The 18,159-nt window shown below is 49.7% G+C and overlaps 1 protein-coding gene across 4 annotated transcripts in view; it reads right to left on the bottom strand.

Moving 5' to 3' along the window:
• The window catches only part of EPHA5 (EPH receptor A5), a 139,602-nt gene that overhangs the window by 16,306 nt on the left and 105,137 nt on the right, over positions 1-18,159 (bottom strand). For all 4 annotated transcript variants that reach the window (XM_077302526.1, XM_077302527.1, XM_077302529.1 and 1 more), the window contains exons 9-12: positions 12,318-12,385; positions 10,137-10,262; positions 6,020-6,205; positions 144-205 (exon numbers count right to left, since the gene is read on the bottom strand). In XM_077302526.1, coding sequence (XP_077158641.1) covers positions 144-205; positions 6,020-6,205; positions 10,137-10,262; positions 12,318-12,385 — 442 coding nt within the window. The remainder of the gene's footprint in view (positions 1-143; positions 206-6,019; positions 6,206-10,136; positions 10,263-12,317; positions 12,386-18,159) is intronic.

Genomic DNA, 18,159 nt, shown 5'->3' with positions numbered 1-18,159 from the left:
AGGAAGCTTCTGGCCCCTTTTGTGTCGTTTCAGCTGGCCTTAATACGACACGCCTTTTGTATTTGGACATTCCTGTCAAGTCTGGGAAGAGGAATTTATAAAAGTAAGTTCTAAAAGCTTCTGCTTAGTAAAACATTTCTTACCTTTAAGAAAGTGTCCAAAGATCCATTTTCCATGTATTCAGTCACAATCATGACAGGTTTACCTGGATCAAAAGAAAGAGAGGAAAAGACATAACGAGCCTATCAACTTTTAACTCTTAGAATAGCAGACAGCAGATTGTTTGCTTATCTGTATAATTTCAGTCACTCTCGACTCTCAGGGCCAATTCACATACTGCATTGTTGGAGCAGATCTCAGATACAGGGAGTAAATAACGAAAAATATAAAATGGGGTTGGTTGCAGCACTTCTGTGTCTCACAACGGGTGTAAGTGAGGGATCTTCACTATGGAGTCTACTGTACTAAAGGTGCAGCCCAGGTTGCCCATTGTCCTGCCTGCCAGCCTCCCAGCAGAATTAGGCCCCCAAGCACGGGGAGAAAGCAGCACACATAACATGGAGGAGAATGGCAGGAGCAGAAAACTTCAGAAGCCATTGTGGGTCTGCTGGAACTTTTAAAAAACTCATCTATTTTAAAGACCAACAGATTTATTATGGCCCAAGCCATCATGGGTCACAGCCTCCTGCATCAGATGCGTGGCATCTGTCAGATTATTTATATATCACAAAGAAAAAAGGTACACAGCTGGGTAATTTCAAGCCTCGCTGCATCCATTTGCCCCCTTTCTGCCCATGCGTGTGAAGACCCATGCACAGACCCAAGTGAATTCTAATGCCGGAATAAATTGGTACCACAAGAACTTATCTGTGAAGGAAGTGACAGGTCACCGGCTTTCCATACCAACCATCTGGAGAAGGGAGATAGCCTTGCTCTCGCAGCCCAACCTGCTCAAGGTCTGCGTGTGAGTAACAGCCTACTTGTGAGTGTAAGGCAGGTGTCTCCAACCTTTTTGAGCTTGCCTGTATTTTTATCTGTAACCGCTCCCGCGGTATTAAATAAAAGGGTAAGGGCAATGTGGGAGGAGAAAGGGGCGGGCTCTGTCCGGGATAAAAACTCGGCTCCTGATTGGGCCCTCCGAGTGTCCATCCAGGGCCAAGCAGCCAATGGGGAGCCGCCCGGCCGGGGACTCACCAAGCAGACACAGAAGAATGCAGCAGCACCCAGAGAGACAAGCTGATAACCCCTCCAAGGAGGTGGCAACAAGACAGAAGGGGGGTGGGCAAGGCAGGATAGGGTTTGCCAAGCAAAAGCAGGCCTCTTCTGTCACGATAAGTATCTCTTATAGAGGCATCACAGGAATACTCTGGGAATTTTTTTAAAAAGTTCAATTGAGAACTGGAAGAATGCACAAGGATCTGCCATCCTTTTGCTGATACGAATAATAATATTCCCCACAGACACCCTACTCCCCTTCATTAATCTAGTTTTTATGACTGATTCATTTCAGTGGTAATTATCTATAATTTTTGCTCAATTTTTATATTTAATTTCTTACTAGCTTGGCAGGATGACACGGCAATGATGAACGTAGCTTACTCCTGCCCTTCTAAATTCAATGACATTCTAACAGAGCACGTGCCGCTTTGAATCAATTTTCATTAGCCAGCAAACAGAAGTGCAGAAGAGAAAAATAAAGAGCTGATTGGCTTAAATGAGATTGTAAGTGAAGCTGTCTGCTTATGCCATTTAGAGCTCAGGATAGCAAATATTCCCCCCTCCCACCTCCCTGGTTCCATTTTACCCTCACAACCACCTGGGAAAGTCCTTGCACAGGTGAGTGTCTAGCCCAGGGGTAGTCAAACTGCGGCCCTCCAGATGTCCATGGACTACAATTCCCAGGAGCCCCTGCCAGCGAACGCTGGCAGGGGCTCCTGGGAATTGTAGTCCATGGACATCTGGAGGGCCGCAGTTTGACTACCCCTGGTCTAGCCCATACTCTTGTGAGCATCAGGGCAGAGGAGGAGGAGGAGGAGAAGAAGAAGAGTTTGGTTTTACATACTATGTTTTACTGCCTGAAAGAGCCACAAGGCAGCTTACAATCACCCTCCCTTCCTCTCCCCGTAACAGGCACCCTCTAAGCTAGGTGGGGCTGAGAGAGCTCTGACAGCACTGCTCGGTCAGAAGAGCACTATCAGAGCTCTGACTGGCCCAAGGTCACCCAGCTGGCTGCATGTGGAGGACGAGAGGAGAATCAAACCCGGCCCTCCAGATTAGAAGCTGCCGCTCTTAGCAATGACATCAAGCTGACCACGACAACCATGCTGAGGTTACGTGGGTCTTTCTTGAAATGGCCGCATCTGCACAAGTGTCAAAACTCTGTTATCTACATGCGTTTGCCATTTGTTCTGTTTGCCTTGATGAGTGCAGGTGTGCAGGTGTCCTTCATTGTGCCCAGGAATCCAGCCATAAATTGTCTGATGTTTTGGAACAGCTCTCTCAACTCAACCTTGTGGGCCTGATGTGCCACTTGTGTCTAACTTTTGTTGTTGGGTCTACTTATGAGGCACAGCATCTGGAGTGTTTTGCGCCCATGTGGGTGCTTGTGGGGAACTGCAGGGGTGGGAGATTGATAAGGGGTGATGATCCAAGGGGTGTTAGTCTTAGCAAGGTTTAGAGGTTCTAGCTTTGTTATACTTTCAAATAAAGAGAATTTCTTCAACAAAGTCTGGGAGAACTCACCTGGGGGCAATGGGCAGGACTCTCACAACAATTATCTTAAGAAGAAGAAGAAGAGTTGGTTCTTATATGCCGCTTTTCCCTACCCGAAGGAGGCTCAAAGCTGCTTACAGTCGCCTTCCCATTCCTCTCCCCATAACAGACACCCTGTGGGGTGGGTGAGGCTGAGAGAGCCCTGATATCACCGCCCGGTCAGAACAGTTTTATCAGTGCTGTGGTGAGCTCAAGGTCACCCAGCTGGTTGCATGTGGGGGAGTGCAGAATGGAACCCGGCATGCCAGATTAGAAGTCTGCACTCCTAACCACTACACCAAACTGGCTTTAAGCTCACAGAACTTGCCAAGGCTCCCAGGTGAGTGCACACAGCATGTACATGTTGTCAGCTTTCTGCAGGGCCTGCAAGACGGAGCTCTCCTGCCAGGCATATGGCTGAGGCCGGGGTGGAGTCCCGAAATTCGGCTTAATCTGGGATCCCCCCCATGTCCATCATGCCCATTTTGTGGCTGGACAAGGAGTTGAGTAGCAGGTATTGCACATGCAGGTATTGCACTGTCTATACACACACGTTACACATTTCCTTCAGAAAACACCTGGCATAACATCTGTGTTTCCCACGGCATCTGCCACATAGGGGTCAGTTCTGATCAGGGATTTCAAGACAGACACCCCCATCCCCCACTGAAGACCCACAATGGCAGGGGGCAGATCACAATGGGCAGCCAGGCTAATCCGTCTGTAGCAGCAGAAAGCGCAAGAGTCCAGGAGCGCCTTCAAGACTAACGGGATTTATGGCAGGACAGGCGGTTGTGTGAGTGACGGCTCTCTTCTTCAGTGGCAGGCAGCATTCTGCTTTCTCTCTGGATAGCCGAAGCAACCTTCCTTTGTGGGCGGGGGGGGGCGGGGGGGGGGGACTGATCATTCTCCTGAAACCGGAAATGGGATTTCAAGCCACAAACCAACACGAAATAGATGTTCTCTCGGGGCCAGTAAAACGGTGGGAAGTCATCACTCACTCCCAAGCGAGAAGTTAACTGGTATTTTTCTCGCTCAGATATCTAGCATTGCTTGGCTTCTCCCCAAGAAGCTCCAATCCCTCCCCCCCCCCTGCCCCTTTGAGGGAGAGCTTGATTGATACTCGCAGGGAGGGAAACGGAAGAGCCCGAAGAGTTTCCAGGCACGAGAGGGAGCAGACCTCTTCAAGGTGTGCTCAGGCATCCCAAACGAGCAATTTAAGGTAAGAGCTTTGATCTTCTAGCCATTTATCATAAAATCTCTGCAGGCTGCTGTGGCATTTATGATGTATCCCCTTCTAGTGGGGCATCGCAGTGAAGTGGCATAGCATGGGCCCTCTCCCCCGGCCACTTAAAGGCGGCGTTACAAGACGCAAGGAACCTCTTTGTGGCATCTCTGCCAAGGAGTCCGATTTCTGGTTTCCTCCCTCCGTTTCAATCACAAGGAAATCATCTTTCTTTGCCCTTCTGCTTCATTATCTGCATGCTGCAGGTGGAGAGTAATTGCTGAATAAATTAGCATGCCATTAGAGAAGATGGAGCTAAATAAAGGGGGGGCTGCAACAAGGAAAACCAACGGCTAAAGTCAACCTTTCTGAGCCAGTGACCTTGGCAGAGGCCTGGGGGAGAGGAATGCACAGGGTGGGACACGAAAAGGAGAAGGTGCTCTTTATAGGAAAACAGGACACTGCTACTTAGAATGGAAGCTCTGAATTGAGTTCATTCCCCCCCCCAAAAAAATAGTAACATGCAATACAATTTCCCTTCTGTCATGCGCTAGTCAAGCTGTACATTATGCCCTCTTGCGTGGCATTATTGGCTGCTCCTGCAGGGGCAATGCAATGCCCAGATCAATGCCGCAGACAGCTGAACTTACAGTGACCAAACGCCTCAGCTGCAAGCCAGTTTATTCCCTTTGGAAGTCCCCCTTGCTCCGAGGGTCACAGGGACCCTGAGAACAGCAGGCCTGACACAGCACTAGGGATGTGCACCATGAAAAAAACTGCTATACTTTTAAGTGCATGGTCATTGTTTTTGTTGTTGTTGTTGTTGTTGTTTTATGTCCAGGTAGAACTTCACTGGCTCGGGACTCAAATCTGTCTGAATGTTGAAGGTGAAGGTGCTTCAGGACCATTCCTTTCCATGGGGAAACTGTTGGCAAGTCTAGGGCAGCTGTCCCTAAAGATATGGGTGCCAAATTTGCCAAGTACATAGTCCTCCCTCTAGTCTAGACCCTCCCCCAGTTTCAAGCTAATTGGACTATGGGGTTTGATTTTACAGACCCCCTGCAGTAGGTCCCTCGTGACGCAAACGTAGTTCTCCCCACTGATTCATAGAATCATAGAATCACAGAGTTCGAAGGGGCCATACAGGCCATCTAGTCCAACCCCCTGCTCTACGCAGGATCAGCCCTAAGCATCCTAAAGCATTCCTGTCAGGAAAAAATGGTACTGAGCAACACCATTTCTTCCTTCCTTTTAACCCACCCAGCTTACTCTTGCTGTGACTTTGCCATCCTTCCTTGCTGCGGTCTGTTCCTTGCTTCCTTTCACAAAGTGAGGAAGGAGTGAGGGCAGGGCAGGGCCGGGGGAAGACATCGCTCTCTCTCCATATATTTAGAAGCTCTGAAGATAATCTGTGTTCATTGAAGGAAGGGTACAATTCCCATGAGGCTGAGGGCTATGCAGACTTACAGAACACTGCGCTGCCCACCGGCTATCCATGGACACGGACTGATGCAGCCATAAGGGATACCGAGGCACCCAGGTAGAAAGTTTCATCTCAGCACTGTAAAACTTTTTTTTTGCTTTTACCATTTTGTTTAAGTTGAAGACGCAGTGTCTCCTCTTTTACAGACCTGAAGGCGTTTGGGCTACTTATAATGAGCAGACTGAGCACCTGCCAGGCAAGTGAGGAGGAGCCCCCAGAATGGCAAAGGCTGAGCTTCCTTTTTGCAAAGTGGGTGCGGAGCTCTTCGTTGGGAAAGACTCCCCCCCCCACTTTGCCCAAATGTCACCCAGAAAAAGCTACAGGTCACAGCATCACCTCCTGTGGGAATGGGAATGTCATGAAGGGATCTGTGACCCGGCTCTAGCCATGGGCCAAGAACACAAAATGTTCACTTTGATATTCTAGTTTCTCAAACGGATAAAACAACGGGACATGCTTGAGAGGGAAATGCAAGTGACTTGATTACCACTGAGCTCTCACTAGAAGTACTGATTTCAAGTCTCAAAACATCTCCCATTGAAGCAGGAGCAAGTACATACTCTTTGTGACCACGCCTTCCAAGTGAATGATGTTGGGGTGATCAAACTGGCCCATTATGCTGGCTTCCCCCAGAAAATCTCGCCTCTGCTTCTCCGTGTAGCCCACTTTCAGAGTTTTGATGGCCACCGTTAGCTCTCGCTTCCCAGGGATTCTCAAGCGCCCGCTGCACACTTCGCCAAATTCACCTACGATGAAAGAAATGAACACTGGAGTTAACATCTTGTCTTACGCTCTCGTTGAAGGCTACACATAAATGAGAAATAAGCTGACAAGTCCTTGTGTCTTCAGAGAGCAGAAGCTGGGCTGCTCATCGGTCCAGAGTCGCGGGTCAAGTCTCTCCGGACAGGGGCCGCTTTGAGAATGGAACCCAATGACAGGCAAGGCCAGGGCAGGACAGTCACCCGACACCTGAGCCATTTGATCAGAAGAGGGCCAGACAGGGTGCTGCCCTCTGGCTTTACTGACATCCAGGTCGGTCTGACAGGCAGCAAAAGAGGAAAGATTACGTGACCTGAAGGGAAACCAGCAGGCCAAAGCAGCTGGGGCCAAGAACCGGGAGCCAAGAACAAACTGAGGGGCAGCGACACAGAGGAACTACGCAGCCATACCCCCTCTGAATGTGGACCCAAAGAGTGGCGGGAGGCAACGCTCCCTGCCCCCCAGGTGGATCTATGGGGACCTGCGGCTCTGTGGGTGGAACCAAAGAGAGGTTTCATCCGTAAGTTGGAGAGCGAACTGGCCTCAGTTTTGTGGCCAGAATGCATCCTCAGGCCTTACTGTGAAATGTTCCCCTCAGGAGGCAGCCACATGTAGAGCAAGTGGGAAATCTATGGGCCTCAGGCGCATGAGAGGGATGCTGAGGCAGGACCCAGTCACCTCTCCAAACAGCAAGCCTCCCGGCGGCTTATTCCAGGAGGGAAGCCACGCTAGTCTCTTGTGGCAAGAGAAACAGGAGCCCAGAAGCCCCTGAAAGACGGAAAACAGTGAGACTCCGCGGGAAATGGCAGACTTTGTTTTTTCACGGACTTGGGCCACTTCTCTAGCTCCAGGAACACACCAAGAAAGAAACCTGGCTGCCCAGAGACTGTGTACAGTAAAAGAGGTGGCCAAGAGGGCTGTGGGGGGGGGAGAGTCCCCCTGGGGGGGGAGAACTGAGGCTTTTGGGGGTCTTAATGCTCAGATGATGTCATTCATTTGTGGACAGCTCACAATAGTTTATATAAATTTAACATAAAATGATAAAAAAATGATACCAAATCCTTAAATTATCCACTTCAATTAAAATCCCACTACTTTGGCCACCTCATGAGAAGGAAGGACTCCCTGGAGAAGAGCCTAATGCTGGGAGCGATCGAGGGCAAAAGAAGAAGGGGACGACAGAGAATGAGGTGGCTGGATGGAGTCACTGAAGCAGTCGGTGCAAACTTAAATGGACTCCGGGGAATGGTAGAGGACAGGAAGGCCTGGAGGATCATTGTCCATGGGGTCGCGATTGGTCGGACACGACTTCACACATAACAATAACAACAACATTTCAAAGGGCCACCTTCTTCTCTTTAGAGAGAGAGGGGCACATGAAGCGCACTCCTTAAAACTAGTGAGGTTATTAGTTGGCATTTTAAGCACTTGGGTAGGGAGACTTTTATTCTTCTTATTCGGCCTCAGCCATTGGCCTAACTGAACAGGGACTGTCCCAGGTCCTGCAGGGCCCTGATCTCACTCAGCAGAGCATTTTACCAGGCAGGTGGTCAGGGCAAGAAAAGCCTTCGCCCTGGTCAAGGCCAGTTTAACCTCTTTGGGGCCAAGAATCTCGAGCAAATTTTGCTCACTGGATCTTAAGCTTCTTGGGGGGGGGGAGTCATAGTGGAGGAGGTGGTCTCACAAATATGAAGATCCCAGGACATTGAGGACTTTAAAGGTGAGAACCAGCACCTTTGGTCCTCAATCGGGAGCCAGTACAGCTGGGAGAGGACAGGCCAGATGTGTGCAATAGGGTCCCCATAATGGACCTGGTCTCTTTCTGGACCATTGGAAGCTTCCAGAGCAGCCTCAAGGGGAGCTTTGCGTAGAGCGAGTTGCAGTCTAGTCTTGAGGTGACCATTGCATGAATCACAGTGGGTAGGTTGGATGTCAACAGGTAAGGTGCCAGTTGCCCCACCTAGCAGAGATGGCAGAAAGTCTCACAAGCAACCTTAGACCATACATTGAACATGAGTCAGCAGTGTGACTCAGTGGCTAAGAAGGCAAATGGGATTTTGGGCTGTATCAAAAGCAGTATCGTGTCCAGATCACGGGAGGTGATGGTACCACTTTACTCTGCTCTGGTTCGGCCTCACTTGGAGGACTGTGTTCAGTTTTGGGCACCCCAATTGAAGAGGGATTAGACAAACTGGAACGTGTCCAGAGGAGGGCAACAAAGATGGTGAGGGGTTTGGATACCAAGTCATATGAAGAAAGGTTGGGAGAGCTTGGTCTGTTTAGCCTGGAGAGGAGACGACTGAGAGGGGATCTGATAACCATCTTCAAATATTTAAAAGGCTACCATATTGACTTGAGGATGGAGCAGAGTTGTTCTCTCTTGCCCCGGAGGGATGGAACAGAAACAATGGGATGAAATTAATTCAAAAGAAATACCGTCTAAACCAGTGGTCCCCAACCTGCAGGCCGTGGCCCGGTGTCGGGCCGCGAAGGCCATGGCGCCGGGCCGCGGCTCCCTCTCCCCGCCCCCCCGCCGCAGTAAAAAACTTCCCTGGCCGCAAGCTTGCAGCCCAGGAAGCTTCTTACTGCGTGAGGGTGGGCGCGGCACGCGGGTGCGGCCCGATGTGCGGGCGTGGTCCACGCGGGCGTGGTCCACGCGGGCGTGGCCCGATGCCCTGCCGGTCCCCAGCCTCAGAAAGGTTGGGGACCACTGGTCTAAACCTCCGGAAGAAGTTCCTGACAGTCAGAGCGGTTTCTCAGTGGAACAGGCTTCCTCGGGAGGTGGTGGGTTCTCCATCTTTGGACATTTTTAAACAGAGGCTGGATAGCCATCTGATGGAGAGGCTGATTCTGTGAAGGCTCACGGGGGTGGCAGGTGACAGTGGAAGAGCGATAGGGTTCGGAGTGTCCTGCATAGTGCAGGGGGTTGGACTAGATGACCCTGGAGGTTCCTTCCAACTCTTATTATTCTGTGATTCTCTATGATTCTGGGTCTCCACCGATAAGGAGGGGTCCTGGATCACACCCAGGCTCCTGATGGAAGTCTAAGTTCTTAGTTTAACTCTGTCAAGAACTGGGAGTTGCACCGACTCAGTTGGGACATGCTGGGACACCAAGTAACTCCTGCCAGAGGACCTTTCCTGGAATTAACTTCAGTGGACTCTACTTGAGACAATCAGCCACAGCCTCTGAACGACTGGCCAATAAATCTGGTGGTGTAGATGGGTGGCTGTCCAACAGCAGATACACCTGGGTGCCATCAGCATACTGAAACATCATCCCAGTCTGAAACTCCAAACTAGCTGGGTGAGGGGGCGCATGTAGCTGTCGGACTCCGCATACCAGAGCCTCCCACTGGGAGGTTCCCTCTCCTGCTGACACTCTGTGGAGGAAGGTGACGCCCTCTGCAGACACCCTCTGCAACCGTTTAAGAGCTGCCCCTTGTACCCCGCTGTCAGCCAGGCACAGGGCAAGAGTCCCATGGCTCCATGGCATGAAAAGTTTGCATTACACCCCTATTCATGGAGCAGGGCCTTTCCACCTCTAGGCAGTTGGCAACCCCAGACATAATACAACTCCTCAGCAGTAAAGTGAACTGAGTTGCCTGCTTGTTTTCGCGGAGGATGAGTGCCCAATGGGAGCCACCCGCACCTCCTGCACCGTACGCCTTCTGCCCATCTGTCTTTTGAAGCGTTTCTAATAGCCAGCCTGATGGAGAGAACGGTGAACTGGAAAGCATTTGGGTTTACTTGGCTGGTGCTAATAAAATACGCTACTCCCATTTCGTTCATAAGAATTCTCTCCTTCACACGCTGTTTTCTCAGTAACAGACCCCAAGCCATAGGCAATCACTGGACATTGCTTTGTGTCTCACCACAGCACAAAAGACAGATAAAAAGGATGGCCGTCTCATCTCACCAGCTCCAATCACTCTTTCAATTGATATGCACGAGGCTTCTATTTCCTTGGCAAACTCATGGACTGCTTGATTGGGGTCCTCATAAGTATGTGGGTCGATGTACGTCCTGACTCCAGGCAATTTAACTGTGAATGCAATTAGAGTTCCAGGTATTACAAACAGGGATGGAGAAAGACAAGGCAACGAGCCCTTGAGCTCACAGGCAGGGGAAGGGGGGCAGGGAACAGTTCCTGTTGGCAGCAAAGGACCCGCCTTCTCCTGGATGCTGGAGGCTGATCCTGCTCTGAGCAGGGGGTGGGACTAGATGGCCTGGATGGCCCCTTCCCACTCTAGGATTCTATGAGTCTAGTTCTGCAGTGGAATGGGCTGCCTGAGGAGGTGGGGAGCTCCCCCTCACTGGCTGGACAGATCCTTCTCCTGGATGCTGGAGGCTGATCCTGCTCTGAGCAGGGGGTGGGACTAGATGGCCTGGATGGCCCCTTCCCACTCTAGGATTCTAGGAGTCTAGTTCAGCAGTGGGATGGGCTGCCTGAGGAGGTGGGGAGCTCCCCCTCACTGGCTGGACAGATCCTTCTCCTGGATGCTGGAGGCTGATCCTGCTCTGAGCAGGGGGTGGGACTAGATGGCCTGGATGGCCCCTTCCCACTCTAGGATTCTATGAGTCTAGTTCTGCAGTGGAATGGGCTGCCTGAGGAGGTGGGGAGCTCCCCCTCACTGGCTGGACAGATCCTTCTCCTGGATGCTGGAGGCTGATCCTGCTCTGAGCAGGGGGTGGGACTAGATGGCCTGGATGGCCCCTTCCCACTCTAGGATTCTAGGAGTCTAGTTCAGCAGTGGGATGGGCTGCCTGAGGAGGTGGGGAGCTCCCCCTCACTGGCTGGACAGATCCTTCTCCTGGATGCTGGAGGCTGATCCTGCTCTGAGCAGGGGGTGGGACTAGATGGCCTCCATGGACCTACTCTAGGATTCTAGGAGTCTAGTTCATCAGTGGAATGGGCTGCCTAAGGAGGTAGGGAGCTCCCCCTCACTGGTGGTCTCCAAGCAGCAGCTGGACAGACCCTTCTCCTGGATGCTGGAGGCTGATCCTGCTCTGAGCAGGAGGTGGGACTAGATGGCCTCCATGGCCCCACTCTAGGATTCTAGGAGTCTAGGTCATCAGTGGAATGGGCTGCCTAAGGAGGTGGGGAGCTCCCCCTCACTGGCGGTCTTCAAGCAGCAGCTGGACAGATCCTTATCCTGGATGCTGGAGGCTGATCCTGCACTGAGCAGGGGGTGGGACTAGATGGCCTGCATGGACCCTTCCCACTCTAGGATTCTATGGGTCTAGTTCAGCAGTGGAATGGGCTGCCTGAGGAGGTGGGGAGCTCCCCTCACTGGCGGTCTCCAAGCAGCAGCTGGACAGACCCTTGTCCTGGCTGATTGAGGCTGATCCTGCACTGAGCAGGGGGTGGGACTAGATGGCCTGCATGGCCCCCTCCCACTCTAGGATTCTAGGGGTCTAGTTCAGCAGTGGAATGGGCTGCCTAAGGAGGTGGGGAGCTCCCCCACACTGGCGGTCTTCTAGAAGTGGCTGGACAGATGCTTATCCTGGATGCTTGAGGCTGATCCTACCTTGAGCAGGGGGTGGGACTAGATGGCCTGCATGGCCCCTTCCCACTCTAGGATTCTGTGATTCAGTCCAAAGGAAGCATTTCAGACTGAATGTGGGGCCAACTGTTTTTAAGCATCTCCCAGATCTGTTTCAGAAATGGGGGTGTGGGGGGCTTTCCCCTTCCCACCTAGAAGAGCTCAAGAAGTTGTGAGGCAAGAGAATAATGGTGGGCATAGGGTTGCCAACTTCCAGGTGGGGACTGGAGACCTACCAGGACCACAATACAGTGATCAGACCCCTTGAGAAAATGGAGAATTAACTATTCAGCCTCCACATCTCAAGGAATCTCCTGACCTGTAGTTGGCAACTCACCACCCCAGCTGGTGGTGGGCGAATGAGAGGCCACAGTGGCCTATTGGTGGATGAGGAGAACCAGAAGGCAGGGGAAAGGGAGGGGGTGGCCATTCAGTTCCCAGAGGTGGAAGGAAATGCATCTCCCCCAGAATCTCCCCCCCCCCCCCGCTGCCTGCCGAGGCTGCTCTGCTTTGGCATCAAGCACACAGGATGGGATTGCCTGAACATTACTCACTGTGGCCATTATGGAAATGCATCTTTTCCTCATCCGGGTCTTGCTTGGCTTTGCTGTAGCCACATCGCCTGGGATGGAAAAGGAGTTAAGGCGCAGGTGAGAAGCCTCTTACGAATGTCACCACGTTCAACAGAATACAGAAGAACACAGACATTTTGCTCAATTTCCTACTGGGGATGATGACGATGATTTTTATTCATATTCTTTGGCTGACCCTCTCTGATAACAGACTTGGGGAGGTTAACAACATTACAACACGTATTAACAACATCATTCAGGAGTTAAAACTCAGTGCCCACTGGGGTTTGGAACTGGCATCCAAGTTCTGATGGCAAGGGGGCCCATTCTGATGTCCATCTGTGCAGCCCTTGGCCCCAGCCACATGCCTGGCGGGAGAGTGCCAGTTTGCTGGCCCCTCAGCCCCAACAGGGCCCCGGTCTCTGCTGGCAACTCATTCTACCAAGCTGCAGCCAGGGCCAACCACATATCTTTGGGGCTTGCAAGTTGGCGTTTGCAAGCATCATGCTCTTCAGGGGTGTGCTCTGAGAGGCTGTCCTTCAGGTACACGGGTTCCAGAGCATGTAAGGCCTTGAAGGTGAAGACCAGGACCTTAGACTTCATCTGGAATTCAACTGGTAACCCATGCAGCTGCTGGAGGACAGGCAGAATATGGACTCTCCACCGGGTTCTAGTGAGAACTCAGGCAGCTGCATTCTGGGCCGGGTGTAGTTTCTGGGTCAAGGTTAAGGGAAGACCCCCATAGAGCGAGTTACAGACAACTAGTCTGGAGGTGAACGTCGCATAGCTCAGTGTCCTGGGGCCAGATAGCGTGCTAGTAGCTTCGTCTGGCATAGATGGAAAAACACCTTCCAGGCTACCCTTGTGAACTGCACCTCCATAGTAAGAGAGGTGTCAAAGATCACCCCAGATTCTGGACGGTATGTGCAGGTTCCAGTTGCAATCTGTCCAGACAGGGGAGGTGCGCTTCCTCTTCTGGTCCCTTCTGTCCCACCCAGAGGACTTCTGCCTTTAGGGGGTTAAGATTCAAGGATCTTTGATGGAGCCTCTCCCTCCCAACTCCAAGAAATCCGGTGGAGTCTCTGGCCATCTGCTCATGAATGGGGAGAGCTCGGTGCCATCTAAATATTGGTGACGCCATATCCCTGGACGAGCTGAGCTAGAGGGCGCATAAAGATGTTGAAGAGTACCAGGGAGAGAATTGTGCCCTGCCTTGGAGTTGGCAACAGCACGACTGTTCTTCCCCAGTAGCAACCCTCTGTCCTTGACCTTGGAGAAATGGGACCAGGCATTGCCACACTGGCTCCCCGTATCCCTGCAGCAGTGAGACGGTGAGTTCACAGCTCATGATCTACTAAGTCAAACGCTGCCGTGAGGTATAATAACACGAGCAACCCTGACCCACCCCAGTCTAGCTGCCTTCAGAAATCATCTGTCAGAATGACCAAAGCCGTCTCCACCCCATGGCCAGGCCAGAAACCAGACTGGGTCCAGAACCAAAGCTTCATCTAGGTCTGCCTTTAAGTAATCTGGGGCTGCACACCTTTCCCAGAAATGCCAGATACGAGACGGGGCAGTAGCTGGCAGGGCTCCTGAGGGCCCAATGATGTTTTTTGCAATAGTGGCTGAACCTTGCCTCCTGTAACTTCCCCAGGAATATCCCTGAAGACAGAGGCCTATTCACTATTTCCCCAACGGGCCTCCCAATCCTCTTGTCACCCGTTTTTAGGGGGGAAATGGTCGGCCTCACTGAAGTAAGCCACCTATCCACTTGGGGTGGGTAAGCTTTCAAGCTCCCCCCCTGAGGGAGGCCAAGGTGCTTCCAGTTCTCGTACTGTATTAACAGTTGGGAGAAGGTCATGACCGACAGACAAGGTTTTATCCACAAAACATCTTGCAAAAGCCTCACAGCTCACAGCCAACTGAGTGCCCATCTTCCAGGGCAGCAAGAGACCAAATTTCCTGAAACAACTGAGCTGGGTCTGCACAGAATTCTCCCTTCACAGCTTTCACTGCCATCTCACAGGCTCTCATAAGCATCCCGTAGGATGTTCTTGTGGCTTCATCATGGGTTTTCCTCCAAACTCGCTCTAGGTATTGAAGATGAAGGCTTTAAGGCCCCCTCACAAACTGGCGGTAGAGAGTGTCAACCCCCCATAGTTGAGGATGCGGAGACTAAATGAGTAAGACTATGCCATCATTGTTGCTACTGTGACCAACTGGTTACCAACTATTGTAATTTTATTGGAACTTATTGTTATCGTATGGATTTTAGGGGATGGGGTTATGTAAGCCGCCTCGAGCCTTCGGGGGGAGGCGGGATATAAATACAACAACAACAACAATAACAGCAACAATAATAATAACAACACTAATAATAATGTTCTATTATCAGTTTCAAGATTAAAGGAGAAATTGACATGGAAGGCAGAGACTTAAAAGACTGAGTTTTAACAGGTGATTACAGAACAAAAAAGATAATTTATTATGTCATTACGTCTTATATATGAAACAGAAGAAAAAGTGAAAAAATGCACGATTAAATGGATGCAAAATTTTAGAGAGCAAATGCCTATGTCACAATGGGAACAGTTACATGAAAAACAAATTAAATTCACAGCATCAGATGTTAAGAGAAAACTGATATGAATTGTTTTTAGATGGTACATTACTCCTAAGAACATTGAGAAAATGGGGGTGAACTATGCAAAGAATTTGATGAAGAGAAGAGAATAATCTAGATGTTTATCAATCTGTCTTTTATTACATTATATAATATATAATAGTTCCTAAAGTATAATCTTTTTTTGTTCACTGTTTGTCTGTTGTTTTGTAAAACATATAAAAATGCATTTTTTAAAAAAGAAGTTGCAAAGCTCCCTGGAGTGTGCTCATTCCAGGGGCCCTCCTGAACATGACACAGTACTTCTTCAAGGTGGGGAAGGGTGCTCTCTCTTTCCTTGTTCCATTTTGTGCATGGCCAGCTGTGGCATGATGTCAGGAGCGCAGCCTTGTCTGGCTGCCTCCATGTGCCAATCAATCACAGAGTTGCTGTAGATATGCCCATGGGGATCTGCCATGGGATTGCTATAGGTGGCTCCCACACAAGTCCTAAGTTATCTGATAAGGCCTTTTCTGCACATTTTCCTGTCTGCTGAGCATAATGGTCATGTGCCAGCACCTGGGTCTCAGAAATGGGCTGCCGGTGTGGGGCAAACTGCAATATAGTGGAACTTGACTCGTCCTCAACTTTGTTTTATCCCCATTTCAAGAAGCATTCTATTCTGCAAGTCAGAATTTGATGTATTGCTGGATGATAAGCTAAAGCTCTAATGGTAACACATTTAAAAGTTTGGAGTATCCACCTCTTATCTCAAACACCTGGATGTTCTTTGGCTGGTATAAATTCACTCTATGTAGTCTTGTCTGTGGTTGATCATTTCCATATCCCAGAAACAATTTCTGCACGGCAAATTTATGTCTTATTCCCATCACACAGAGAAAAAGAAGAGCTCTGGATCACAGGTCAATGCTTTTCAGCAGAAAAAGGGCCTTTCCATTCTAAATATTCTTGTGGCGTTTTATGTGGTATAAAACCTACTTTCACACTGACAATCATCCAGTGAAATATTTATCATCCATCTCATAAAACTGAGGTTCTGAAGTCTTCTTCTGACAAACTTATAAAGGAGAAAACGCTTGGATGGAAATATGGCACCATCCTATTAAGAAAAAAGACAGATTCAGCCACGGGCAGGCAGTACAATGGAACGGGTCCTGCAGGATTGGTGCCAGGAAAGGATTCATACTAGGGGAATTCATAGAAGTCAGATATACTTTGGCACAAGGTTCAGAGCTCTTTGTACAAGTGCTCCCAGGTGTAAAGATTTTCTACTTCCCAGAAGTACACAAAACCATTTAAATCCTGTCATCTCCTGGACAGGCTCCCTAACTATATGTAGAGAGCAATATTCATCAGCAGACAAGGGGAACTTTGACTCCCCAAGCCTCATACCCCCAAAATTGAGTTGGGTCTCTTAAGGGATTACTGGAACTGAATCTAGCTGTTCGACAGTACTACCTTATGAAATGATCTATATGTAGAGAGGGCTTGGTATTTATATGGGGAAGCAACTTAACTCCCCCATTCACAGCAGAAGTAGCAAATAATAACTGCATTTTATGATATTTATTTAAAATGTATATCCTGCCCCTCAGCATAAAGGCTCTTGGGGTGGCTCATGACTTAACAAAACTGAAAGGCAATAAATATTAAGACCAAAACATTCCCCACTATAACCAACTAGAGAGCAGCTCCCACAAGCCATCTTGCAAGCATATAAACAAAACAGCCATGACCAGGAGAACAGTAGAAGGGAAGACCCCCCCTTCCCCCTCCCCCAGTGGCTCGCTGCAGCCAGGAGAAAGGGGCATCCAAGCATGCTGATTTGGGTGGGGCCCTTTTGGTTTAGGGGCTGCCTTGAACCTTGAACTTATCCCAGTCCTTGTCCTTCCCTGATGAGTTCCATCCAACATCCCTTTATCCATTCCAATCTGCAGACCTTCTAAACAGAATACAGACAAGGGGCCTTAAGACCTGTCCGGAAACATCTTTTTTATTCCCCTCCTTTGAAAAGAATCCCTCCTGATAAACATTTCTGCAGAACTCAAAGGTTTGTGCAACGGATGGTCTTGAATATTGGCTGGACTTAAAGAAAAGGCTTTTGCGTCTAGATCCTGGAATGCCACAGGTGGCTAGTGACAAGTAGGACCACAAAAGCAGCAGGAATTTTTGCGGAAGCAGAAATGTCGCCAATCATCAGCCAGGCCAACAACAAATCTTTTCATGCTCTGCTGCTTGGGAAAGTTTATAATAAACTTCAGAGTGTCGATAGAAATTGTTTCTGTCTTGCAATACACAATGAAAAGAGATTTGCTGCTTTCCCCCTCTTCCTCCCCACAAATTCCTATGTCATCCTGGATTTGATCTCAGACAAGGGGCATACATCGACGAGAAAAACAGTGGACAGTGGCAGCTTTTGAGACTGCAGATCCCTCCCTCCTCCTTGCAGGACTGTGACATTTCATAGCCTTAATTGGTGTTCTGATGTGGATGTCCCAGGCTGGCTCCATCTCATCAGATCTCAGAAGTCAAGTAGAGAAGAGTTAGCCCTGGGGCAGGAAACCACCAAGGAAGCCCCGAGTTGTGGCATAGAAGAAGGAGTGGCAAACCACCTCTGCTCATTATCAGCTCTCAGAAGTTAAGCAGAACTGGTCCTGGCTAGTCCATGGATGGGAGACTGTCAAAGAAGTCCTGGGTTGCCACAAAGGGGCAGGTCATGGCCAACCTCCTTTGACTGCCTCTTGCCTTGGAAAATCCATGAGGCTGCCACAAGTCAGCTATGACTTGACAGCAATTTTCACCAACAATTAATGGCCGGGAAGACCAGCCAGCCTCGATGCTTTAAAGCCAACACCTTCAGCTCTTCACAGAAGAGAGTTTATCTTGGGAACAAATTCAGAACAGAGCTTCCTGTGTAAAGAACCAACATTCAGACCTCTTTCACTCCCCTTTCACTCTCCTTTACAGGATTCATTCTGACAAGATCTTTGATTTCTACCTCTGGGATTTTCTCATAGGAGTAACTCTCTAGTAACTGAATAAAGAAGAGCTATAGAGCTATACACCAAGCCTATTCCAAATCACATCTACCTGGGAGTAGGTCCCATGAATTCTACAAGCACATTCCCAAGCAATTGTACAGGAATCTAATCAAATGCCTGCCAGTTGCAGATAAGCTCATAGAACACTCTGGATTGCAAA

Source organism: Paroedura picta, chromosome 11 (genome assembly GCF_049243985.1).
Source record: "Paroedura picta isolate Pp20150507F chromosome 11, Ppicta_v3.0, whole genome shotgun sequence".
NCBI classification, from domain to species: Eukaryota; Metazoa; Chordata; class Lepidosauria; order Squamata; family Gekkonidae; genus Paroedura; species Paroedura picta.
The sequence above is the reverse complement of the archived record's forward strand: the minus strand, read 5'-3'. Positions and strand labels throughout refer to the sequence as shown.